Here is a 26,104-nt window from a genome sequence, read left to right as displayed (position 1 = left end):
AGCTAGCGCTCGGGGGGGGGGGGATTGCGTGTTCAGGAATGCAGAGTTCCAGGCCTTTCCACTGACTCAGCCGCCAGGTTCCCAGAGGGGTGTGTGTGTGTGTGTGTGTGTGTGTGAGACAGTTTGCACAGCACTGTTCTGGCCAGCTAAGCATCAGCTTTTAACTTTTGGATTGCCAGAACAGAGAAACCTCTGGAGCATAGCCCGGGTGTGTTTATTGTGTAAAGACTGAGATGGAAGCACACAGATCTCATGGTAATCCTACAGCAGGGACCTCCGTGTGCTCAGCTTTGGGGGAACTGGGCCTGGGAACCTCCTTCCCATGTCCTCCACATTTGCTGTCTGCTAGAGATGTTTCTTGGGCATCACCTCTCGCGGATCACTAACAGCAATAGACTGCCCAGCTGCCCCTCAATGTACAGGAGACTGAGGTTGCCATGGTATGACATCAGACCCTGCTACTGGGGTTTGCAGGCATGGGATTTCTCATGCCTGGCCTATGAGACCACCCTGCAGGCATAGATAGTTCTTTATAAACACGTCTAGTGTTAGGAGGTAAACTTCCCATACATGTGACAGACACCAAAGGCACTGGCGAGGGTCCTGCATAGGTGTCATGGTGTGTGGTGCCTCCCCCATGCATGCATCATTCTGTGTCTCTTTTTGTAGCATCCTTCTTGGGCTTTTGGATGCAAGACCATCTGCTCCTGTTGGAGAGACTGTGCGCCCTTACCCCTAAATTAAGCAACCATGTGGTCCCTGCTGCCCTCCTAGGACTGGGGCTTGTGGGAGGCTGGCTTCTCTTTGCTGCACTCCTCTCTCTCTCTCTCATGCCTTTATGTGAGTTTTCCCAGTGGTTGGTGCAACAGCTTTCTTCCTAGATACAGCATCCGGGGATAGTCTCTGCTCTTAAGGCTCATTCTCAGAGCCCAGCCCCACACCGCCCCGTCCTGCTCACAAAATGGGGTCACATGTGCCTTTTCCCAGTGAGCTTGCTCATTCTCTCCAGCATGACCGAGTGGAGCAGAATCAGGCAGACTCGGGCTAACATCCCAGCTCTATCAGCTCCTGTGTAGAGCAGACTGAAGACCATATCCCCAACCCTCAGGCTAGTGGGATGGTGACACTAATCCGCAGGAGGTTGGGACCTTGGACAGCGCTTGCTGTATGTTAGGCTTTTTTACCACAGGAGAATCTCCACAGAATGGTGACGATTTTCATTTCTCGTAGAAAACGGGGAATTCCTTTCCCTGGATCTCGGAGGATCCAAGTTTCGGGTCTTGAAGGTGCAAGTCTCCCAAGAGGGCCAGCAAAATGTTCAGATGGAGAGCCAGTTCTACCCAATGCCCAATGAAATCACCCGTGGGAATGGCACGGAGGTACTGGCAGGAGGGGCAGACCTGGGTACCAGCCACGAAAGGCGGCACCTAAGCCCCGTGCCTGTGTTCTCTCTGGCAGCTCTTTGACTACGTAGCCGACTGCCTGGCAGATTTCATGAAGACCAAAGATCTGACGCATAAGAAGCTGCCTCTGGGCTTCACCTTTTCTTTTCCCTGCAGACAGAATAAGTTGGAGGAGGTAAGGCAAGGGGTGGGATGGGTGGGGGGAGAGGGGTGGGAGCAGGTGTATTCATGCATGAAATTCTGGTCTGTCGGTCTTTTTGCTTTCTGCTAATGTGAGACAGAACGGGGTGATGTAGGCCCTTGGTTTCTGTGCTTAACAGAACATACATGAAAGGAGCATGAAAGGACGGGACACTTTAGGTGGTTCTCATGAAGGCTTGCTGGGCCCTAAGTGCACATCTCAAGGTTGCCCAGAGATGCAGTGCTGGCCTCAGAGTCACAGATATCCCCCTGCCTCTGCCTCCTGGCACCTAAAAGGCCATTTTATTTCCTCTGTCTGATGCTGCCTGAGCCTAGAAGTGACCTGCAGTGGCCTCAAGGTGGCAGTGTGGCACAAAACCGACTGAGGCTCTGACCATGGGTCTAAGTTGTGCAATGTGCCCGATTGGAGCTCCTGGAGAATGTTCCTGTGTGTTCCTTCATTCATAACTTAGGGGACTAGAAGAGAGGTGTCTGGGGAGTTTGTGGGCTTGGACTTAGCTGCCCCTGACCGGGTGGATGGACTTGGGCAAGTCTGTTAATCTCCATGTTCTCTTCTCATCTGGAACAAAAGCCTGTAATTCCTTGTGAATTCAGATGAGAAATGCCATTTGTAAGTAATGATCGTTCATTCAACCGGAGAACCATTTTTCCAAGTTGAAATTAAGTTCTCCAGGAAGTCCCTATAAGGTAGCACCGAGCTAGTTCTGAGGGACCTACAACTTGTGCATTCTATACACCCCGAAGTACCCTACCCCAGGGTGTGAACGGAAGGGACAGAGGGGTCATTCTCTCATCAGTTCCCTGTGCAGCTGGAGGTGGGGCAGAGGGAGTGTGAAAGTGTGCGTGTGGGTTCTATTATACGAATCAAAAGCTCTTGGCTCCCGTGTGTTGTGAGTCAGAGTTCTGTCTCTTCAGCATTTGTGCTTCTGGTGACTGAGATAAAATATGTAAAGAAAGGGAAGGTATTTCTGTCCCTAATTTATTCACCCAAGGCAACATTAAAAAAATTTCTTTGCAAAAGATGGAATCAACCCAAATGTCTCCCAGCTGACGAGCAGATTAAGAAAGGGCACCTCGGGCTGGAGAGATGGCTCAGTGGGTAAGAGCACTGACTGCTTTTCCGAAGGTCCAGAGTTCAAATCCCAGCAACAACATGGTGGCTCACAACCATCCGTAATGAGATCTGACTCCCTCTTCTGGAGTGTCTGAAGACAGCTACAGTGTACTTACATATAATAAATAAATAAATTAATTAGTTAAAAAAAAAGGAAGACCCCCTCTGATCTTTCTCTCTCTTCCCCCTTCTCTTTCCACCTTAAAATTAAAAAAAAAAAAAAAAAAAAAAAGAGCACCTCTGTACAGTGGAATACTACTCAGCCATCAAAAGGAAGCCATTCTGTTATTTGTGGGAATGGGCAGGAATATTAAACTCAGTGAAATAACTCAGGCACAGAGGACAAGTTACATGTCTCTCATTTTGCTGTTGTTGGTTTTGTTTTGCTTTCTCAAGACAGGGTTTCTCTGTGTTGTAGCCCTGGCTATCCTGGAATTCACTCTGTAGACCAGGCTGGCTCACAGACACCCACCTGCCTCTGCCTCATGAGTCTTAACTTGTTTTGGAAATCTAGATAAGTCTCTTTTAAAAAAAAAAAATTCCATAGCTGTGTGTAGTGTTTGTGCAGGTTGCCCCGATTGGATTGTGCACTGAACCTGCCTACCATACCCCTTAAATTATTATGTATCAATTAGAAACAAAATCAAACCCCAAAGAATCAGAGTGATTGAACAGAGAGAGGAGAGCCCGTGGGGCTCAGAGCCAGGGCTGTCTGCCTGCCACGGCATAGCCTGAACACCTCCGGGCACTGACCAAAAGCACCCTCACAGGGTGTTCTGCTTTCGTGGACCAAGAAGTTCAAGGCCCGGGGAGTTCAGGACACAGACGTGGTGAACCGCCTGGCCACTGCCATGAAGAAGCACAAGGTAAGGGGTTCACCTTGGTGTGAGGCCTCCTAGTCCTCTACCCTTGGGCTTGGGGGCCCTTGTAGTGCATCTCCCTGGAAGGAGAACTTGGCGGGGTCCCCTTTGTAGTGAAGACGAGCACTGGCCTTCTGGAGAACCACAAGAGACAGGCAACCTTTTATGCCTGGGTCCCCAGGCACCACAACCTACCCTTGTTGGAAGGTTGGACTTGAGCTGTGGCTGTGTTTAGGCCCCACCTTGCCTCCTCTTTAGGCTGGGGTGTAGTGGTGAAATCACGTGCACCTGCTTTGGGGACAGTTCCTAGTTACAAACCAACCAACCAACCAACGAACACACAGGTCCCAAAGAACCAAAAAACACTGTTCATAGCTCTCTATTTAGCTTTCTACGCTTGCTTTTTTTATATATATAATATTTTACAATCATTTTTATAGCAGCAAAAGTAAGAGAGAAGAGAGAGAGAGAGAGAGAGAGAGAGAGAGAGAGAGAGAGAGAGAGATCTCAACCCCTTAAAAGCTGAACTGCTTGTTGCATGATGGGAAGAGGAGCTGTTCTTACCGTTCTTAGCCGAGCTGGTGAATGAGCCTCTAGGAAAGGGGCTGGTGCACCACGTGGAGCTATGATCCCCTAACCCCAAAGGAAGACTATGATGTGTCATCTTCCAATTCTTTCTTCTCACCTTAAAGCAGTCAGTCCTTCAGGTCTGAGGGAACTGTGATGGCAGCGTCCGGACAGAATAACCTACGTAGAAGAGAGAGGTTTTAGTTGAGATGGGTTTTGCCATGCTTGCTGCCTGGCAGGGCCCCGTGACTCAGGACTGACATGTTTTCTCTTAGAAATAACCATCATTTCCATGACAGATCTGTTTTCCATTATCTCCCCCCGGGGTAGATATAGATATAGTATATAGATATAGTATAGTCGCCCTTCACAGCAGTCATTCCCTCAGTGCAGAAGCACAGGCTTCCCACTCCTACCTTAGGCTTTGAACCTTCACAAAATCTGTTTCTTGCAGGCAGTGTCTAGCGTGTTCACTGTTTGGGGGAGGGGGTAGAGAGAATATGGCTTCCCTCCACTGATACCCTTGAGGCCTTCTGTTCACCAGGACCTGGATGTGGACATCCTGGCTTTGGTTAACGACACTGTGGGGACCATGATGACTTGTGCTTATGATGATCCCAACTGTGAAGTCGGCGTTATCATCGGTAACTCAGTGAACTTGGGGTGGGGGGCAGTGAGATTGGGGCTGAGTTTGAGTAAAATCTATATAAATATGAAGGGTGCTGCCATTTTTCTGCAGAGCAACACAGGGAGATGAGAAACCTGCATCTACATCATTCTCCCTCCTTCCATCCTTCCTCCCTCTGTCTATCCATCCTCCCTCCCTCCATCCTCCCTTCCTCTGTCTATCCATCCTCCTTCCCTCTGTCCACTCATCCTCCCTCCCTTTATTCTCCTTCACTCTATCTCTCCTCCCTTCTTCCATTCTCGTTCCTTCCCTCCCTCTCTCCATCCTCCCTCCCTCTGTCCATCCATCCTCCCTCTCTCCATCCTCCTTCCCCCCTCCCTCCTTCAATGAATTCATCTTCCCTTTCTCCCTCCATCCTCCCTCCCTCTCTCCATCCATTCTCCCTCCATCTTCCTTCCCTCCTGTTGTAAAAAAAAAATACTCAATAAATCCTGGTGTGGGGTTCTTCTCACCTTAATTATTTGTGTTCCCAGATGAAAGACACATACAGCCTTTATATTTTAATCTGTCTTGTGCAGCATAGCAGTTGGGCAGCTGCCTGCCCTCCATGCTGTTAGAATCTACTTTCCCATCGGTAACCCCAAATTATCACTTATTATTTACTATGTTCTATCTGGGCTGCTCTTAACCCAATCGGGCAGCCCTCTGAGCCATGTTCTCTTGGCTCTTAGACCATGGCTGCTCTGCTTGCTTCTCTAGCCCATGGGCTGCTCTCCCTTCCTCCTTTTCTTCTGAAGTCCTTGAAATCTAACCCCCCCCCCCATGTCTCTTCTCCCCAGCTATTGGCTGCTGGCATCTTTATTTACCAATCAGAATTAACTGGGGGCAGGGTCCCTCAGGCTACATGCAGACTCCAAATCTTAAAGCCCAACACTTAACATTACAATAAACAGTAAAAGACAAAACCTCAACACACCTTCCTTGCATCCATCTTCCCTCCCTCCCTCCTCCCTTCCTCTGCCCTCCATCAATCCTCTCTCCCTCCTCATCTCCATCTCCTGCCTCCTCCTTCCCTCCCTTTCTTCATGCTGTGATGTGCTGGCTCTGTGCTCAGTGCTGGCTCACAGTGAATCTCCTTGGACCCTCCTGTGTATGTTGAGAAGGGCAATGGAAGCTGGACATAACCCCCATCTGTAATCTCGGCCCTCATGGATTGGAGGCAGTAAGATTGCTCTAACTTTGATGCCAGCCTGGGCTACTTAGGGAGTTTCAGGCTAGCCTGGGCTTAAGACTGAGCTCCTATCTCAGTTGGACTGCAACTGTGAGACTGATCCCCAGGACAGGGGTAGACGTAGACAACCTGTCCAGAGGCCACTGAACTGTCTGTCGGCAAAGGCACAAAGGGGCCTGAGACATGAAAGTTAGAGGCTGCAGGTGTCCAGCAGCTGGGGAGCCTGGGAAAAGGCAGTTGGAGGCTCAGACATTCAAGTAATATTTGAGACAGGGTTTTATCTGTAGACCAGACTGGCCTTGAACTCACCATCCCCCTGTCTGGATTACAGGTGTGTGTGTGTGTGTGTGTGGGGGGGGTGCATGCTAGTGTGTGCCACCATTTCTGGCTCCTAGGCTGTTTCCAGATAGCCCATTTCTACCTCCCATTCCTCTGCCAGGGCTAGGGCACTTTCTGATTTTCTAAAAGGGGTTCCTTGGCCTGGTTTTCCTAAGGGGTCTGGCCACCCGAGCAGCTTGAAGCTCCTAACGATTCCAGGACCCCGACTTCACCCTGGGACAGGCACATGGCAGTCATGCTTTCACCTGCTGTTGCTCCTCTGTCTGTCTTGGTTACTGTGTCCGAGACCACAGATTGGGTTTTTAAGCCTGAACATTGTCCCACACTTAAGGTTTTTTCCAAATATCAAGTTAGAGTCTATTTTTTTTTTTACATATCTCATCTTTTTCTTATTGGCATTTAAAATGCCCAGACCAGGGTACCAGCCAGGGAAGGAGACGTGAAATGAACAGAGGGATGAGAATTCAGAGTCGCTTTGCTGAGACGCACGATTTCTCTTGCTTCAGGCACAGAATCTACGGGGTTTTGTTTTTGTTTTTGTTTCTTTAATTTTTCAGAGCTTCGCAAACACTCAGCTCATTCTACTTTTAAAATATTTTTACAATCCCCAAAAGGGTCCAAAAAGGCATGCCCATTTGCAGCCATCCCTTAGCACTTGCCTGTGTCGGGTGCTTGCCTGGAAGGCTTTCATACTCACTCGGCGTCAGGGTCTGGCTTTCTTAGCGGATACTTACCAACAAGGACCTCTGCTGACGACCACTGATGGCAGCCATGAGCCAATGGGTGAATGGTGTCAGTGGCCGGAGACATGGCCCAGCCCTTAAGAGCCTGGAGATGACCCGAGTTCCATTCCCAGCATGCACACTGGGTGGCCTACACTACCTGTAACTCCAGTTTCAGGGGACCTGACGCCCTATTCTGGATTCCACAGCTATCTGTCCTCACATATGCCCATACCCACCCCTATAACTGAAAGAGAAATGTGAAGAACAGTTTTCGTGTCAGATAGAGAGGACTGAGGGAGTGTAGAGAAAGCATAAAGAAGCACTCTGTCGGTTAGTTTGATTGGTTGATTGATTTATTGGTTGGTTGATATTTTTAAATTTATAAGGTTAGCTCATTCCCTCTTCCCTGGTATTCTTTTATAGCACTGATGCATACTCACAAGGGATAGATTCACAATTGCCAACACTCATAGCTGCACACCATCATGAGCTGAGGTGTGTGGGTTCCACACGTGGACCTCCCCTGTGAGCCTCATTGCCCAGGAGCTCAGGCTTGCCAGAGCCAGCTGCGGCTGCTGCGGGGGCAGCAGGGGTGGTGGCAGAGGGAAAACACCCTGCCACTCTGCCTGCCTTTCTCAGTACCTGGGTACTGAGTTCTCCCCGTTTCCCCAGCCAGGCCCCCTTTCCTCTTTGAACGTTCTCTCCAGGAACAGGCACCAACGCGTGTTACATGGAGGACATGAGCAACATCGACCTCGTGGAAGGGGACGAGGGAAGGATGTGTATCAACACGGAGTGGGGGGCCTTCGGGGACGATGGGGCTTTGGAGGACATCCGTACCGAGTTTGACAGAGAGCTGGACCTGGGCTCGCTCAACCCCAGGAAGCAGCTGTGAGTGCTCCTTTGTTAGCATCCGGGTATCAGCACCTGGCAGTCCCTGCTCACTCAGGCTCACTCTGTGCCCGGGAAGGTCAGTCCCCGCAACGAGTCTGTCCCACTAGATCCTAACCACAGTTCTCATGTAGTCCATAGTTCTGGGTATGTATGCGCATCCAAGGCTCGCATCGATAAGGCTGCGAACCAAATGCCCTGCTTCTGCTGTCTTGGAGTGTGTAAGTGAGTGGGCACAGAGGAAAGCCAGGCACAGAAAGCGCAGGACTCTGCCCGGGGCTTCCTGTGTGTGCTTCCTGGGGCTCCCCAGCCACCCGACATCCTCAGAAGTCTCATCTCACAACAGCCTGTGTCTGATGTTTGGCCATGCCCCTTTTGAGCGACCTGCGGAACAGCTGCCCTGGAGCCTGCTGCAGCTCTTTGCAGCGTACTGAGTTTCTTCCAGGCACATTGCGCAACTGGCTTTGCTATCCTTTCAACAGGCGTTGCCTTCGGCACCCTTTGCAGCTCATCATGTTTGTCCTGACTGGGCCTGGACACACACACACACACACACACACACACACACACACACACACAACCTCCTTCCCTGTAACTATGAGCTGTTACAAGCCAGGGCAGTGTTGGTCTATGGTTTCCATTTATCTCTGCTTCACTCAAAAGAATTTCCACTGAAATCGAGCCTGAATTTCTTTTTCTTGCCTTCTGTGCCTTCAATGTTTAAGATAATTATTTTGGAAAAAAAAGGGGTTTTATTTGTGTGTATGCGTGTGTACACATGTGTACACGTGCATACATGGAGGTGCTCACAGAGGCCAGAAGATGGCATTGGACTGGCCCTCTCCCTAGAGCTGGAGTTACCAGTGCTTGTGAGCTCTCTGCTGTGGGTGCTGGGAATCGAAGTCAGGCCCTTTGGAAGAGCAACAAATGCTCTTAACGGCTGAGCCATCTCTCCAGCCCCAATGGTCTAATTGGTTTTGTTTTTTTTTTTTTTTTTTTGGTTTTTCGAGAGAGGGTTTCTCTGTATAGCTCTGGCTGTCCTGGCACTCACTTTGTAGACCAGGCTGGCCTCGAACTCAGAAATCCGCCTGCCTCTGCCTCCCGAGTGCTGGGATTAAAGGCGTGCGCCACCATGCCCGGCTGGTTTTGGTTTTTTATTGCAATGTGTAAGTCTGGTTAGAACAGATAGTTCTGGAAGTTGCATCTTCCGATATTTGAAGACTAAAAAGTATATTATTGTTCAGCCTAGGAAACAATTAGTCTGGTGTAGAGGCTCAGAGGTGAGGGCTGAGCCTGGGGTCTTCCATCTGTGTCATGGTGGGCCTTCTCTGGGGTCTCCGAGCGTTACTGTAACAGATGCCTGAGCTAGTGGGCTTGAGGGTTCACCTGGTTCACATTTGGGAAGTTCCTCGCCTACATACTCCAAGAGGAAAAGCATGACATTTGGCTCACAGCCTTATGACCAGCTGGCTTCATGGCTTTTGGGCCTGTAGCCACGTAACATGTTATGGTGGATGTATGTGGCAGAGGGAAACCATTTACCTCATGGTTGGGTGTGGCACAGAGAGAGGGCTGGGGTCCCACTTCCCTCTTCATGAATATGTCCCTAATGGTGGGTAGACTTTTATGGGGCCTACCTCCTAAAGGTGCCACCACCTCCCAAATATAGGCCAAGAAGCAGGCCTTTGATAAAGGCCTTCAGTGGACACTCCAGGCTGAAAACTTAGAATCAAATTCTCTGAGACAGAACCTCAATGTGGAGGTTAGAAACACCCAGGTCTTTGCTCTTGTGTCACATGGTGGTCGAGGGAGCTTAGGAAAATAGAAATTCGAAACACTGTGTTTCCTCATGACGGAAGTAGGAATGGTTCTTCCGCGCAATGGCGTTTGGTAACTCATGCTGCTTAGCCTGGGGTGTCGCTTGCACCGACACGTTCATCCCATCACAGGTTCGAGAAGATGATCAGCGGGCTGTACATGGGGGAGCTGGTCAGGCTTATCTTGCTGAAGATGGCCAAAGTTGGTCTCCTGTTTGGGGGTGCAAAATCCTCCGCTCTCCATACAAAGGGCAAGATCGAAACACAGCACGTGGCTGCCATGGAGATGTAAGCTGCTGGGGTGTCCCTTCTCTTGCCTCTGTGGAGGGCTGGGTTGTCCCTCCTTCTTGACTCTGTGGAGGGCTGGGGTATCCCTCCTTCTTGACTCTGTGGAGGGCTGGGGTGTTTTGCCTTGCCTCTGTGGAGGGCTGGGGCGTCCCCTGCTGCCCTGATTGTGGAGGGCTGGGGCATCCCCTGCTGCCCTGACTGTGGAAGGCTGGGGTTGGTGGCCACAGTGCCGTGTACTTGGGTGATGGAGCAACAGTAGGGACCAGACCTTCCTCCCTCACAGGGAGTTTCAGTCCTGGGCTTGGCTTCAGACAAGCTAGAAGTCTCTGCTGTGGCTCAGTGTCATACCCTTGTGGGTCACTAACCAGGGACTGCACAAGTAGGTGTCAGAAAGCCACCTACTTGTCATGTTTTCCTGCCTTCTTCCTCCTTTGACTGGCACTAGTAATAATTTTGGGGTCACAGATCCCTTGGGGAATTTGAGTCAAGTCTTGGATACTTATCCCAAATAAGGTTAGGCTGTTGTACCCTATATGGTGCAGAGTCCCTGAGCCCTGAGCCCTGCTGTAGAAACTGAATCTTTTCCCTTGGCTTCTGGAATGGCTGCCTTCAGATCTGCTGACTCTAGTCTTTACACCCGTGTGTAAAGACCCACAATGGCATGATGAAGGAGCTTAGCTTAATCAGGCCAGAGGCGTGGAACCCCTAGCCCTGCCCTGAGCTTTGCAGTCAGTCTAACATGCAGAGTCCATATCTACACAAGCTTGGCAGGGATGAACTGAGTGACAGGAGACCATGAGGTGCTTAAAAGCGTGGGCTCTGATATGTAACTGCCGGAGTCCAAACCGAGGCTTCAGGTCTGCGGAGCTTTGTGTGCGGAGACAAGCCACCCACCCTCTGCCTCAGCCCTCTCACTTGCACCCTCTTCTAAGAGGTCCTTCCCTCGGGATTCTTTTTTTTTTTTTTAAGAGTTATTTATTTATTATATGTAAGTACACTGTAGCTGTTCTCAGACACTCCAGAAGAGGGTGCCAGATCTCATTGCGGATGGTTGTGAGCCACCATGTGGTTGCTGGGATTTGAACTCAGGACCTTCGGAAGAGCAGTCAGTGCTCTTAACCACTGAGCCATCTCACCAGCCCCTCCCTCGGGATTCTTGTGGGGATCGGATGAGTTGACTTGCATGGCAGAGCCTTAGCAGGTAGCTGGTGTGCGGTGGCACGTGGTAGTGGCTCTATTCAGTGCTGATGCTGTCTTTGGCACACAACCCCGAGGGCACACATCCCAGGAGGATACCCACAGCACGGAGAAGTGTGAGCCTCTCATTCTTGTCCCTGGCTAGGAGTAAAGAAGGCCTGGCCAACACGCGAGAGATCCTGGTGGATTTGGGCCTGGAGCCCTCTGAGTCAGACTGCATTGCTGTCCAGCATGTGTGCACCATCGTCTCTTTTCGCTCAGCCAATCTCTGCGCGGCGGCACTGGCAACCATCCTGACGCGCCTCCGAGAGAACAAGAAGCTGGCCCGGCTCCGCACCACAGTGGGCATGGATGGAACTCTCTACAAGACACACCCTCAGTAAGTGCCACCCACCAACCTGTACCCCAACGCTGGGTCGCCCCTGGAGCTGAGCCCCGGTGCTCCCTCGGGTCTGTGTTACATATCTGTGCAGTTGGAGTCTTCTGGTTCTCAGATTCCAAGGGAAGAGTGAGCCAAGTGTGTGTTTACACGGCTGGCCGGGTGCTCTGGGGAATCACTCACAGAGAGACGGGGCTGTTAGCTGGGTATGGTGGTGCAGACCAGTAATTACAGAACTCAGAGGGGCTGACCAGCAGCAGGTTCTCTGTCATGGATGGAGGGCAGAGCAATGGAGATTTCCACTGTAAAGGGGCAGGAAGAATGCCATCTTGAGGTCAGTATGGACTATGCAGCAAGACCTATCTAAAAAAAAAATCTGTTAAAACTATTGCCTAATTAGAAAGACTGTCTATCTATCTATCTATCTATCTATCTATCTATCTATCTATCTATCTATCTATCTATCTATCCACTCATCCATCCATCCATCCATCCATCCATCCATCCATCCATCCATCCATCCATCCACCTATCTATCCATTCATTCATCCTTCCTTCCTTCCTTCCATCCATCTATCCATCCATCCATTCATCCACCTATCTATCTATTTATTCATCCACCCATCCATCCATCCACCCACCTACCCATCCATCCACCCACCTTCTCCTCCCTCCCTCCATCCATCCACCCATCCATCCACCCACCTTCCCATGCATGCATGTATGCATTGGTGTGTTCATTCATTCATCTCTCATGTGTCTGTCTGCCCTTCTGCTTGCCTATCTGTCTATTTATGTGTGTTCCTACCTTTCCATCTGTCATCTTCCTAACCATCTTTCTCTCCACTATCTAGGTAATACCCATGGCATAGCAACACTGAAAAGTCAGAGATACCCCATTATTGATGGTGAAAATCACTGATGGCAGAGGTCACCAGATCCCGCTAGGAAGACATAGGGAAATGAAAATTCCTCAAGGGATTCATAGTGAAAGACTCGTTAGCTAATGGAAACTACACTGGAGTGTGCACTCTAGAAGGGACTGAGAGAATAAATCCTTCCCCACAGACAGAGGCAACATCTACCACCACATTGGTCCTTCATGCCCTCTCAGCACTTCCCTTAGCTTCCAAAGTGTCCTTTCAACTGTCCTAGTTTGTCATAGGCCATCTGCCACTATCCAACAAGCAGGGTCCCCTGGGACCCACCACCCACTAGCCCTGTGTCCATTCCCACTGGCCAGACTGCTCACTGTCTGACTGTCACCTCTACCTCCAGGTACCCCAAACGCCTACACAAGGTGGTGAGGAGACTGGTCCCAAACTGTGATGTCCGCTTCCTCCTGTCAGAGAGCGGAAGCACCAAGGGGGCTGCCATGGTGACCGCAGTGGCCTCTCGGGTACAGGCCCAGCGCAAGCAGATCGACAAGGTGCTAGCTTTGTTCCAGTTGACCCGAGAGCAACTCCTGGGTGTGCGGGACAAGATGAGGGCTGAACTAGAGTACGGGCTGAAGAAAAAGACCCACTCTCTGGCTACCGTGAAGATGCTTCCCACCTATGTCTACGGGATGCCGGATGGCACAGGTGGGTTGGGTTGGTACAGGCACCTGCTCTATGGGGTGTGCAGGGCTCCTGTTTACACTCTGCAAATGCAGAGACTGTTACAGCCTTGGATGAGGAAAGGGGAAGTTGGAGGAGTCTGCATGACTTGGTTAAAACGTGTGTGTGTATCTGTGTATCTGTGTGTCTGTGTCTCTGTGTGTGTTTGTGTGTGTATATGTGTGTATGTCTGTATCTGTTTGTATATGTGTGTATGTCTGTGTCTCTGTGTGTATCTATGTATCTGTGTCTATTTGTGTATGTATATGTGTGTCTGTGTGTATGTATGTGTGTGTCTCTGTGTATATATATTTATCTCTGTATGTGTATGTGTGTATCTGTGTGTGTGTGCGAATATGTATGTGAGTCTGTGTGTATATGTGTCTTTATGTGTGACCTGTGTGCATGAGTGTATGTGTCTGTGTATATGAGTGTATGTGTGAGTATATACATGTATCTCTGTGTATATGAGTGTATGTGTCTGTGTGTTGGTGTGTGTATGTCTGTGTGCATGTGTCTGTGTACATGTGTGTGTCTGTGTTTTTGTCTGTGTGTATATATATGTATATATGTTTGTGTGTATGTCTCTGTGTATATTATATATGTGTGTGTCTATGCTTGTATGTATGTAAGTATATGTGTGTATCTGTATATGTTTGTGTGTATTTCTGTGTGTGTATGAGTGCATATGTCTGTGCCTGTATGTGTCTATGTGCCTGTCTGTCTGTGTGTGTATGAGTACATGTGTCTGTGTGTGTCTGTATATGTATGTCTGCATGTGTGTATGTATGTATATATATGTGTGTATGTATGTATATATATGTGTGTGTATGTATATATATGTGTATGTATGTATGTATGTATATGTGTGTGTATGTGTGTGTGTATATGTGTGTTGTCTTGATGTGTGTAACAAAAGGAATAGACCTCCTGCTGTGAGCCAGCAGAAGTCCCTATGCTGCCCTGCCCCTGCCCCCTGAGTGCCAGGTTCTGTGCATCATGTCCTGTACCAGATGCTTGGGACCAATTGGGCAGTAAGGTTTCAAGCTGGAAGAACCTTGAAGACACCAGCTTCCTCCCTCTGTAGACATGGAAAGAGGCCCAGGATGAAAGCTGTTTCTCAGAAGCAATGGGGAATGGGGGTAGGGTGGGGGAAGGGTGCCTGGGTCTATGGGGAAATGAGGGCTAAGAAAAAATGCTCTGGCCTAAGACAGGTTCAATGTACCTGCGGGGAGGCCAGGAACAGAGGTTCCCATTCTTTTGGGCTTGACCCTCTGTTCTTCCAAGTGTGAAACATGGGTCCCTGCCCAGCGTGGGTGGGTGGGTGGGATGCAGCCTCCACTCTCTCTCCCACAGAGAAAGGAAAGTTCCTTGCCCTGGATTTGGGGGGAACCAACTTCCGAGTCCTCCTGGTGAAGATCAGGCGGAGGTCTGTGCGCATGTACAACAAGATCTTCGCCATCCCTCTGGAGATCATGCAGGGCACTGGGGAGGAAGTGAGTGTCAGGGCCGGGGGTCGGGGGTGGGCAGCCACGCCCCAATCAGTACACACCTTGCATGAGCTCCACTCTCTCCCCGAAGCTCTTTGACCACATCGTACAGTGCATCGCTGACTTCCTGGACTACATGGGCCTCAAGGGCGCCCAGCTGCCTTTGGGCTTCACCTTCTCCTTCCCCTGCAGACAGACATGCATCGACAAGGTAAGAAGGCCCTGCCAGGCACACAGCTGGCCCAGCGGCTGCCCTCCCCCAGGGCCATTTCAAGGTTCCTCTGTGTCTGTGCTCACTTTGGGTTTTGTTTCTGAGACAGGGTCTCCTGTATCCCAGGCAGGCCTCATTGAGACAGGGTTTCTCTGTGTAGCCCTGGCTGGCCTGGAACTCACTCTGTAGACCAGGCTGGCCTGGAACTCAGAAATCTGCCTGCCTCTGCCTCCCAAGTGCTGGGATTAAAGGCGTGTGCCACCACTGCCTGGCTTCAAATTCCTGATATAGGCAGGGATCACCATGAATTTCTGATCTTCCTACTTCCACCTTCTGTATCTTGGGGTAGCAGGCCTGCACCACCAAGCCCAGCACACGTCACGTTGAAGATGGGGCTCAGCATAAGATGTACACTAGGCAAGCACTTTACTGACAGAGCCACATCACCAGGCCACTGTTCACACGTCTGGGAACATGTGGTGTAGACGGAATTAACCATTTAAAGGGTTTTCTATACACCTGATTTCATATCTCCTTATTTTGAAATTCACAAAAAGAGTTAATTCCCTGGTATCTTCAGGGGGATTGGGTGCAGGGCTCTCCACAGGTACCACAATCCACATTGCTCAAGTTCATTCTACAGAATGGCATGGTGTCTGCACAGACCCTGCATGCATCCTCCTGAATTCAGGAAGCCATCTCTAGATCATTTCCCACAGGTAAATGCCAAGCTGGGCATCAGGATGGGGTGATAAGAGGGGCTTAAATCAGGACAGCTGCCAGATCTTTTTCTGACTACTTTTAAATTATTTTTGTTTGGTCGTTTTTGAGTCTCTGCCTGCATGTACATCTGCCACACATGTGTGCAATGCCTTGTGGAGGCCAGAGGAAGACATCAGATCCCCCGGAATTGGAGTTGCCAGGTAGTTGTGAGCCACCATGTTGGTACTGAGAACCGAACCTCTATAAGAGCAGCCAGTGCTTCTAACTGCTGAGCCATCTCTCCAGTCCATCCATAGTTAGTTGAATCTAGGGCTTCTCAGATGTGGCCTAGTATCCACGAAGGGGCACATGTGACACTATTAGAAAAGAGAGGTGCACTCATTTTATGAAGGGGTTTGAGAAGGAAGTGGTCAGCAAAGGCTAATTAGAACTGGGCAGTATTTTTATGTCCTCGGAACAGCACATGACCAGGGAGATGTCAAAGTTGTAGGGTTTTTGATAGATAAAAGCTCACCCATGTAACCTAAAAAATGTGTTTCTCAAGCTGTCCTGGTGTAGGGAGTTCAGCGCCAGCCTGGGTTACATGATACCCTGACCTTCACCAGTGATGATGATGGTGAGGAGGAGGAGGAGGAGGAGGAAGAGAAAGACAAGGGGGAAGAAGAGGAGGAGGAGGAGGCTAGATACACCCACAGCATCCACGGTGCTACTTCTGTGCCAGACACTGCTTTCTTTGTGCTTTTCATGAGCTTTGCTTCGGGTTGGGGAAAGAACCTGACGACAATCGCAGACCCTGGTGTGAATTGTCAGGCGTGTTCACATTTATTGGCTGTGTGACCCTGGGTGCATTCTTTAACCTCTCTGTGGTTTTGTTTTCTTATTTTTTACAAATGAGTCTAGGAGCTGTCAAGATGAGTCCGAAATTTACTGTTCTTGCAAAGGACTCAGGTTCCGTTCACAGCATGGTGGCTCATGGTCATCTGGAATTCCAGTCTCAGGGCATGTGACACCCTGTTGTGAAATTGATGCACAACACACTCGTGGTACACATAAACTCACACACTCACACAGACTTAAAAATATAAATACTTCTTCATAAAATGAGGGTAGAATATCTGTTTACTTTGTAGGTGTGTTTGTGGGTTTCCAAATTTCTGCACAATTATACCTGACTCTTTTGCTCAGTGACAGGAGATAGCGGATCCACATTACCGATCCAGGCGGCTCTCCACAGTGGGCCACTTAACAAGGAAAACAAATGGTGGTAATTTACACGAAATATAAATGTGTTTATTTCAAAGTACAAGCAGGCAGAAAAAAGGGTTTAGAGGGATTCTCCTTGGACTCACGGTAGTTATTTTTCAAGGGACGGGGAACCTCAGGGGGTTTTATTTTTATCAGTAACATTTTAGTTTGTTTCTTTGTTTTTATTTTTTAAACTAATGCACTCACCATATTGCTGCCATTAAGAAGAAACAGACTAAGCCTAGTGATGGTGGGCATGCCTTTATCCCTCTGGAGGTGGAGGCAGGAGGATCTCTGAGTTTGAATGAGTTTGAAGCTAGCCTGGTCTACATAGAGAGTTCCAGGACAGCCAGGACTACATAGAGAAACCCTAGACAGACATGTGTGTGTAGTCTGGTGGCTCTCAGCGTCTAGCCAAAGGCTCTGTGGGCATCCTTCCTGGCCCGGCATCCTAACTTTGTCAGTTGCTCCCACTCCCAGCTTTTTAAGCTGGAACACTAGCTAGAATCAACCCATGACCAGGCTAATATCTCCTAAATGTTAAGATACTGCCATGAACGTTAAGTGTATTGATTTTAGAAAGTTTAGAAAAATGAAAATGCACTCGTAGCCTTGGATCCAAAGGTAGCCAGTCATCCCTTGGGCAGACGTTGTTTTAGGCGCCCTTTTCTAGGTGGAGTATCTATGCCTTTTTTTTTTTTTTTTTTCCGATACGTTTCTCTGTATAGCCCTGGCTGTCCTGGAACTCACTTTGTAGACCNNGCTNGCCTCGAACTCAGAAATCTGCCTGCCTCTGCCTCCCGAGTGCTGGGATTAAAGGCATGCACCACCATGCCTGGCATGCCATTTTTTTAAAAAAAAGATTTATTTATTTTATTTATAAGAGCACACTGTTACAGATGGTTGTAAGCTACCACGTGGTTGCTGGGAACTGAACTCAGGACCTCTGGAAGAAGAATCAGTGCTCTTAACCGCTGAGCCATCTCTCCAGCCCCTTACCTATGTCATTGTAAAAACAAAAGTGGATTTGCACTGGATGGTGGTGGCACACACCTTTAATACCAGTGTTTGGGAGGCAGAGGCAGGTGAATATCTCTGAGTTTGAGGCCAGGCTGGTCTATAGAGTGAGTTCCAGGATGTCCAAGGCTATACAGAGAAACCCTGTCTTGAAAAACCAAAACCAAAAACAAAAACAAACAAAAAAAAAAGTGGGCTTTTTCTTTACCTGTATGTTAGTGGCTTTCATTTAAAAATGTGTGGCGAACAGTTTTCCAATGCTCCATGTTTCTTGACAGTGTGATGGTTCTGGTTTGTAATAGTATTGATGATGATGGATAAGACAATATGTCTTCTCAATGCTGCTGAGGGCAGGGAATAGGTAGTTCTACTGTGTAATGGTGCTGAGTCTGACATTTTAAATTCAACCTCTTGAGAGCACCTCTATCCGTCATGGGCTACATTACAGTGGGATGCTCTGACCCCAGACTTTGATTCTGTGTAGCAGCAACAGGAACACACCAGAGTCCTGAAGACCACGCAGAGCTGTGGAGAGCCCATTTGGCAGGAGCCATGCTGGGATGATGAAGGCAAAAGCAGGCCAAGAACATACACAGTCTACCAGTGACCAGACTCAGTGCCTATGGGATCTGAGGTGCTCTGTCATTTCGAGAACGGCTGCCCAAGTGAAGTGTTCCCCTTCTTTGTTTCAGGGGACTCTAGTAGGGTGGACCAAAGGCTTCAAGGCCACCGACTGTGAAGGGGAGGATGTGGTGGACATGCTCAGAGAAGCCATCAAGAGGAGAAATGTAGGCTATGGTGGGGAGGCTTACATTGGGCCTGCCCTCTTCCCCTGCCCTGCCATGATGCATACACCCAGGCTGTGGGACTTGGCCTTGTTCTATCTGCCTTGGGCCCAGGTGCCCCTCATACACTCTGCTTCCTTTGCAGGAGTTTGACCTGGACATTGTTGCAATCGTGAACGACACGGTGGGGACCATGATGACCTGTGGCTATGAAGATCCCAGGTGTGAGATTGGCTTGATTGCAGGTACGTGGTCAGGCATGGTGTCCCAGATGGTGGCCTGGTCCCCTTGGACTCTCCTGGAGTCCCTGCTCTGTTGCCAGGGTGTGATTCAGTCTGGGGACCTAAGTCGGCTCATTCCCAGCTCTTTCTCACTAAGGCTGTGAGCCAAGGTCCTTCTTTTCATTGAGGAAGGGGAAGGTGCACAAAGGAGTTTTTCCTTTCTTCATTTTTTTCCCTTCATGTTTTGGACATTTCCACAGACGTGTACTGTGGTTCTGTCTTTCTGCTTCTTCCCTTGTGGCATCCACACACCGAACAGGGAAGGATGGAGCAGAACCAAGTTCTGAGGTCCCCGTCTTACCCTGGCTGTGTCTGGGTTCCAGTACATACCAGGAGGGAAAGGATGAAGCCAAGTCTGAAATGTGTGGGTCAGCAGGACCTGGGTCTGGCAGGGAATGCTGGGGAGGGAAGATCTCAGTGTCACATATGTTCAATTAGTCAACTCTCTCAGATGACATTCAAAGAAACAGCATGTGTGCATACACTTTATCTGGGGTGAGCCAAGGGTTATATAGTTTTGAGGAACAAGGTGAGAATCTCCAGGGTGGACAGAGGTCATTGGCTGGAGGCTGAGGTACTAAGATGCCTCATTAGCAGTGGGAGGCATCCCGGGGTCGTAGGTACAGGACTATGTGACATTCCTCAGGTAGTCTGTGTGGACTCTGGGATTCCTCAGAGAAGAGGAAGCCCCACTGACTAAAGGAGTCCACCATTTTGCACTGAGCTCAGGACTGTGTGGTAAATGATGATGATAGGCAAGAGGGACATGATGATAATGGTAATGAGGATGATGATGCTACTGCTGTGGAGGATGCTGATGCTGGGGATGATGATGATAGGAAGGATAGATGCTGCTGCTGCTTATAGTGATGGCAGTGATGACACTGATGATGGGTTAGATGGGGTGATAGGGAATCTGATGATGATGATGATAGATATGCTGCTGCTGACGATGGCAAGAATCATTCATTGGCTACTTGACAGCTAGAGAGAATACACAAATATCGCCTTATTTTTTTCTTTTTAACAACTCCATAGGGCACTTGTTCAAGACATGCCAGCTGAATAGAAAGCTGGAATCCCCTCTAGCTGTGTCTCGGACCTCAGATGCCAACCTACTTATGGCCTGTCTTAGACCTAATGTCATCTTTGAGGACTGAAGGCCCCTCATGATTCCTTCCAGGGACAGGAAGCAACGTGTGCTACATGGAGGAAATGAGGAATATCGAGCTGGTGGACGGGGACGAAGGCCGGATGTGCGTTAACACAGAGTGGGGCGGGTTTGGTGACAATGGCTGCATTGATGACATCCGCACCCAGTACGACAAGGAGGTGGATGACGGCTCCCTCAACGCCGGCAAGCAGAGGTGAGAAGGCCTGGTGGTGTGTCGTGTGTGAAGGGATTACATGTAGATGTGATCCTGTGGGCTTTTCCTCAACCCCTTTCCTTCCAGGTAACGACAGGGCATCTCTATGTCTGCTCTATCTCCCTTTGGCTCCCAAATAAATGGCACGGAGGCCCAGACCTAATGAATTTATTAACAAGCTGCATGCTGGGCAGATGCTCATCTGTTCTAACCTCATTGGCTGCTCACTTCCCAGGCTCGTGGTCCTTTACTTTGAGCCGTCCCTGGCTTGCTCTGTTCCATGTGTGTCCTCATGGCGACTCACGTGATGATCTCCTGGTCCATCTCCTTCTCCTCTTCCTCCTCATGGTTACTCTCTTGGCGAGACCTCATGGCAAATCTTCCTGTTCTCTTTCTCCTTCTTTTTTCTCTTTTTGCTTGGAGCCTCCAGACTGGGGTCAGAAGTCCCGCTTTGTGCTCTCCTGCCTGGCTATAGGCTGAATTAGCTCTTTATTCACCAATCAGAAGTGATGGAAAAGAAGAATTTTTGCACATCATTGAGACAGGAAATGCTCCACATAACAGGCCAATGCCAATGCCAGGACTGCCACCAGATCTCTGGGCACAGCAAACAGCATCTGAATACACAGTGTACAACACCGTGCCATGGCAGAAGCTGTTTTGCCAAACCCAGGGAGCAGGTCTGTTCTGTGGCATCAACCTGGCAGCTTTATCTATGCTTATATCACTGAACTAGATGCCAGAATAGGGGATAAAAGAAGGCTATTTTTCTGTTTCTGACAGGAGAGGGAGGGGTCCCTTTTCTAATTACTATAAGGTACTTTGAAGGCTTGTAGGCTCTGGAAGCCAACCAGAAGCTGCCAGAATGTCTGCTTGCAGAGAGCCCGGGTACCACAGAGCAGGGGTGTGGTCCATAAGGTGGGCTTTATGAGGTCCCATTTAGAGGTCAAGGTCCTTGGCCTTTTAAAGTCAGTGAATTCTAAGGAGTGGGAAAGGGGTCCCTAGGACGGATGGGAAGGCTGACCTCAACATATTATCACATCTTATCATGGGCCACAAGCCTTTGTGAGGTACACTGCAATTACTAACAACTGAAAAGACAGAAAATAATGAATGGCTTCTAGACACCTTACGGTAGATTTCCACCTTCATTGAAGTGAAGCTAGTATATGAGGCCCCCAGGAGTGAGTCTGGGCCCTTCCCCTGGGACAGGGTTAGAAAGTTTTCTGTAAATGACCAGAGAGTGTTTTAGATCTGGTGAGACGCATCCCAGTTAAGCTTGGGTTTATAATATATAAACCGAGGGGAAGCCGAGATGTATCACGATGGCAGACAAGCAACTAGAGGCTGAGCACCTCAGAAATGTGCTAAGATCAGGCTCAAGGATACATTGTGCTGAGAACATTGTCTAGGCAGAGGCTTGGACAAGGACCCGATGGGTATTGATGGTCCCTCTCCCTCTTTGGCAATGTTCATTCCTGGCTGGCAGAGGCTGACCCTGCCTCCTGCAGCCCTTAGAATCCTGCTTTGCTCTCAGTTTACAGGAAAAGCTTACAGTAGGGGTGCATGCCATGACGGGATGTGGGAAGCTGGGCTTGGCTCCCACATGGCTCTGAGGCCTACCTCTTTCACTTCACCCTGTTCTCTGTGTTATGTTTCTTTGACAACTGCAGAGAAAGCCACTGTGAACCATGAATTCCAGGTGCCATGTGACTTGCTTTCCACACCCAGACCAGCGTCCTCACTGACTGGTCTTATCCACCTCTTCCCCAAACAGATACGAGAAAATGACCAGTGGGATGTACCTGGGGGAGATTGTGAGGCGGATCTTGATCGACCTCACCCGGCAGGGGCTCCTCTTCCGAGGGCAGATTTCAGAGCGACTCCGGACCAGGGGCATCTTTGAAACCAAATTCCTGTCCCAGATTGAAAGGTGATGTATGATCAAATTTATCTGCTTTGAGTGGGATGCCGAGGGAAGGGGACGGCTGTCTTTCCCCACAAGGGGTGGGAAGATTTGAGATTGGAAAAATGAAAAGCAAGACTTGGGGATGTGGCTCAGGAAATCACTAATATGCTATTACCGAATATAGCTACTTTGAGTTTTGTCTTGAGTTCTTTAGTGTATGCAAGCTTATTTGATACATGCCATCATGTTGCATGTAATTTACATAGCATTGATTCGGTGTTTAGTCATAGAAATTTTCACTTACAACACAATGCTAGGTTGTTTGTTTGTTTGTTTGTTTGTTTGAGATGGTCTGATATAGCCCAGGAGACCTCAAAGTTGCAATGTAGCTGAGGCCTGCTTCTACCTCCCAAGTGCTGGGGTTCTAGTGTTTGCACGATGCCTGGTTTCTGTTTCTCATTTTACTATTTATTATGGAGAATATTAAACCTCTTCTAAAGTAGAACAACGGTGAAACAGACCGAGTGTCCCCATTGCTGCTCCTCACAAGTGTCAGCTACTCACCAAACTGCATTTGTCCCACTCTCCCATGGCCGCGCTTCTGGCCAGGTTAGTCTGAAATGCAGCCCACACCTTATGTCAGCTCCTTTATAAATATGTCAAGATGCGGCTCTAAAGTAGGAGCTCTTTAAAAAATCATAACTAAGGGCCGGGCGTGGTGGCGCACACCTTCAATCCCAGCACTCTCGGGAGGCAGAGACAGGTGGATTCTGCATTCAAGGCCAGCCTGGTCTACAAAGTGAGTTCCAGGACAGCAAGGGCTATACAGAGAAACCCTGTCTCGAAAAACCAAAAAAAAAAAAAAAAAAAAAAAAAATCATAACCAAGGGCTGGAGAGATGGCTCAATGGTTAAGAGCACTGACTGTTCTTCCAGAGGTCCTGAGTTCAAGTCCCAGCAACCACATAGTGGCTCAGCCCTCTGTAATAGGATCTGATGCCTTTTTCTGATGTGTCTGAAGACAGTGACGTTGTCCTCATACACATAAAATAAATAAACCTTAAAAATAAACACACAGATAAAATATTTTTAAAAAATCATAACCAACTACCATTATTATACCCTGAACAGTTAATGTCACCCCTAATGTCAGAAACACCTTCTTTAAGTTGTTTCCTGAACTGCCAGAAAAACGCAGACACGGCAGTGCAGTTATTTGAAATGCGTTAGTAGGCAAATAGAGCCCTTCTGTTTGATTGGCATGTCTAAAGTACACTTTACTCTCTGGGCGTCCTCTCCCTCATCCTCCCTAACTGCACCGTTGCTGAGGAAACCGCACTTTATCCTTTGACTTCCCTGTATTCCTGACCTGGACGCTTAGGACAGCATTCAGTTCTCTCCCTTGTCTCTTGGATCATCTGGAAAGCTTACATTTACCCTGGATCCCCGATCAGATTCAGTGTCGAATCTTCATCTGTCTGTCCCTTTTTTATATTGTCATAGCTTACCAATGCTTATGGTGACAATTTCATGTCGCCGGTGTTAGAAGATTTCTTGAAAGCAAAGTTTCCTTTATTAGCTTGCTAGTGTAAATAATCATTTTGAAATACTGCATAAAACTTCCCTGTTACTATACTATAATTTACTAAATTTCCTCTTAGTGTGCGATGCCAACGTTATAATTTATGAATTTTTGTTATTCTGAGAAACACCATAATAGTTACTCTTTTTACACACAGTTATTTGCATCTTATGAATTATTTACTTGGGAGCATTTGACAAATGGAGTACTTCGCTGAGGGTGCACTGCCTTTCTGGAGAGTGGCTTCTGAGGCTGGAGATGTGGCTCTGTTGGTTTGCTTCCCTGGCATGCACAAGGCCCAAGGTTCAAATCCCCAGCACAGCATAAGCCAGGTCTCAGGGTTCATGTGTGTAACCTTTGTACAAGAGGCAAAGAAAGAGCAGTTTAAGGTCATCTTTGGTCATGTAATGAGTTCTAGGGCAGCCTGGGCTGTATGAGACCCTGTTCAAACAAACAAACAAACAAACAAACAAGCAAAACAGTGCTTTGTATTTCTGCTGCCACCAGTTATATAGATATGCTGACTCCTCCCAACCTGTGCTCAATCAATGGACTTTACGAGCCTTTCAGATTAGATGGTTTTGAGTGAAAAAGCCCGCCTGGGGCCAATGGCAGGTGTAAAGAGGGACAGAGCAGGGATGGCGGTACATACCTCTTATCTAAGCCCTTGGGAGGCAGAATCAGGAGGATTTCTTTGGGCTACAAAGGGAGTGCTAGGCAAGCCAGGGCTTCATACCAAGACTTTATCCCCAAAATACAATTAAACAAACAAACAAACAACAACAACAACAGAAAACAAATGCACCAGCGTGCTCACTTTACCAGTGAAGTCAGACCGCTCCCGAGGGAGCTCCTGTAGGGTTCTTGCTGTCTGGAGAGCTGGCCATGGAAGGCAGCATCACTGTAAAATCAGGGCCTAGAAAGACAGGGCTCAGAGGTTAAGAGCAGTGGCCGCTCTTGCAAAACTGGGTTTGGTTCCCAGCATCTTTGTGGCTGCTCACAACTGCCTGGAACTCCAATTCCAGGGGAATCTGGTACCCTCTTCTAGCCTCTGCTGGTGACAGTCACTCAGACAGTGCAAGCAAAACACTCATACACATAAAATGAAAATAATAAATCTTTAAAAAAAGAAGAGGAAGGGAGGAGGAGCTGGAGGAAGAGGGGGAGGAGGAGAGGGAGGAAGACGAGGAGGAGGAGGAGGAGGAAGAGGAAGAGGAGGAGGAAGAGGAAGAGGAGGAGGGGAGGAAGAAGAGTAGGGGGAGGGGGATGAAGAGGAGGAGTGGGGTCTGGCATGCTAAGGAGCCAGTATAACGAGTGGGATCCTCTGAGAACAGCTTCACCCTCAGTCAGCCTGACTTGCCTGTGTCTGTGTTCTATGTTCCCTCAGCTCAAACAAGTTGTTTCTAGGAGCCAAGTATGGTGCTTGCCTGGATCTCAGCACTCAGCTGAGGCAGGAGATTCCGAGTTTAAGGAAGATCCTGGAGAGAGGGAGGGGAGAAGGGAGATGGGGTGAGAGTTCACCTTCTCTGTTGGTGGAGTGCTTGCCTGGCATGCAGGAAGCTCTGGGTTCGGTTCCTAGCATCACAAGACAACTAAAAATCAAAAAATAAGTGGAAGGAAGAAAATAAGATGTTCCTATGACCTGGACAGTATCTCAAGAGCTGTCTGTCTATCCTTCCACCTTCCTAGGCAGTGACCAACATTAAAACACACTCACTGAGACAAGAAATAGAACCCACACAAACGCGTCCATCCCGAGACAAACAGTACACAGTGCTTGATCACCCCGGGTCTCTGCAGCCATGACATAAAATGGCTTCGTCTTCAGGGCTGCAGCTCTGTAGTCAGTCCGGCTGTCTGCCATCCTTTGGAGGGCTCACGCACGCAACCTCACAGGCCTTAGCTTGAGGCTTGGAGCTCAGTACAGGATGCCCTTGCTTATCACTGGCTCACTGCGACTTAATTGGGGTCTAGACCTGAAGCCAGCTTGTCCCCAAGGTGCCATTTCTATGTATGCATCCATGGTCTTATCAGGTTCTCATTCTTTTGTTGTTGTTGTTGTTTGGTTGTTTTTGTTTTTGTTTTTCAAGATAGGGTTTTTCTCTCTGTGTAGCCCTGGTTGTCCTGGAACTCACTCTGTAGACCAGGCTGACCTCGAACTCAGAGATCTGCCCACCTCTGCCTCCAAAGTGCTGGGATCAAAGGTGTGCGCCATCATCACCTGGCTGGCTCCCATTCTTTTTTTTTTTTTAATTAG

The 26,104-nt window shown here is 48.8% G+C and overlaps 1 protein-coding gene across 1 annotated transcript in view; it reads left to right on the top strand.

Annotated features, from left to right (window-relative positions):
• Hkdc1 (hexokinase domain containing 1) overlaps positions 1-26,104 on the top strand; it is a 39,320-nt gene that overhangs the window by 9,275 nt on the left and 3,941 nt on the right. Inside the window, exons 3-16 of the mRNA XM_021174451.2 lie at positions 1,231-1,379; positions 1,459-1,578; positions 3,489-3,584; positions 4,690-4,789; positions 7,776-7,959; positions 9,909-10,064; positions 11,407-11,640; positions 12,919-13,223; positions 14,595-14,734; positions 14,820-14,939; positions 18,617-18,712; positions 18,855-18,954; positions 20,174-20,357; positions 22,135-22,290. Of these exons, the coding sequence (XP_021030110.1) occupies positions 1,231-1,379; positions 1,459-1,578; positions 3,489-3,584; positions 4,690-4,789; positions 7,776-7,959; positions 9,909-10,064; positions 11,407-11,640; positions 12,919-13,223; positions 14,595-14,734; positions 14,820-14,939; positions 18,617-18,712; positions 18,855-18,954; positions 20,174-20,357; positions 22,135-22,290 (2,140 nt within the window). The remainder of the gene's footprint in view (positions 1-1,230; positions 1,380-1,458; positions 1,579-3,488; positions 3,585-4,689; positions 4,790-7,775; positions 7,960-9,908; positions 10,065-11,406; positions 11,641-12,918; positions 13,224-14,594; positions 14,735-14,819; positions 14,940-18,616; positions 18,713-18,854; positions 18,955-20,173; positions 20,358-22,134; positions 22,291-26,104) is intronic.

Source organism: Mus caroli, chromosome 10, assembly GCF_900094665.2.
Source record: "Mus caroli chromosome 10, CAROLI_EIJ_v1.1, whole genome shotgun sequence".
NCBI classification, from domain to species: Eukaryota; Metazoa; Chordata; class Mammalia; order Rodentia; family Muridae; genus Mus; species Mus caroli.
Note: the sequence above shows the minus strand (reverse complement) of the source record. Positions and strands in the feature narration are given on the sequence as shown.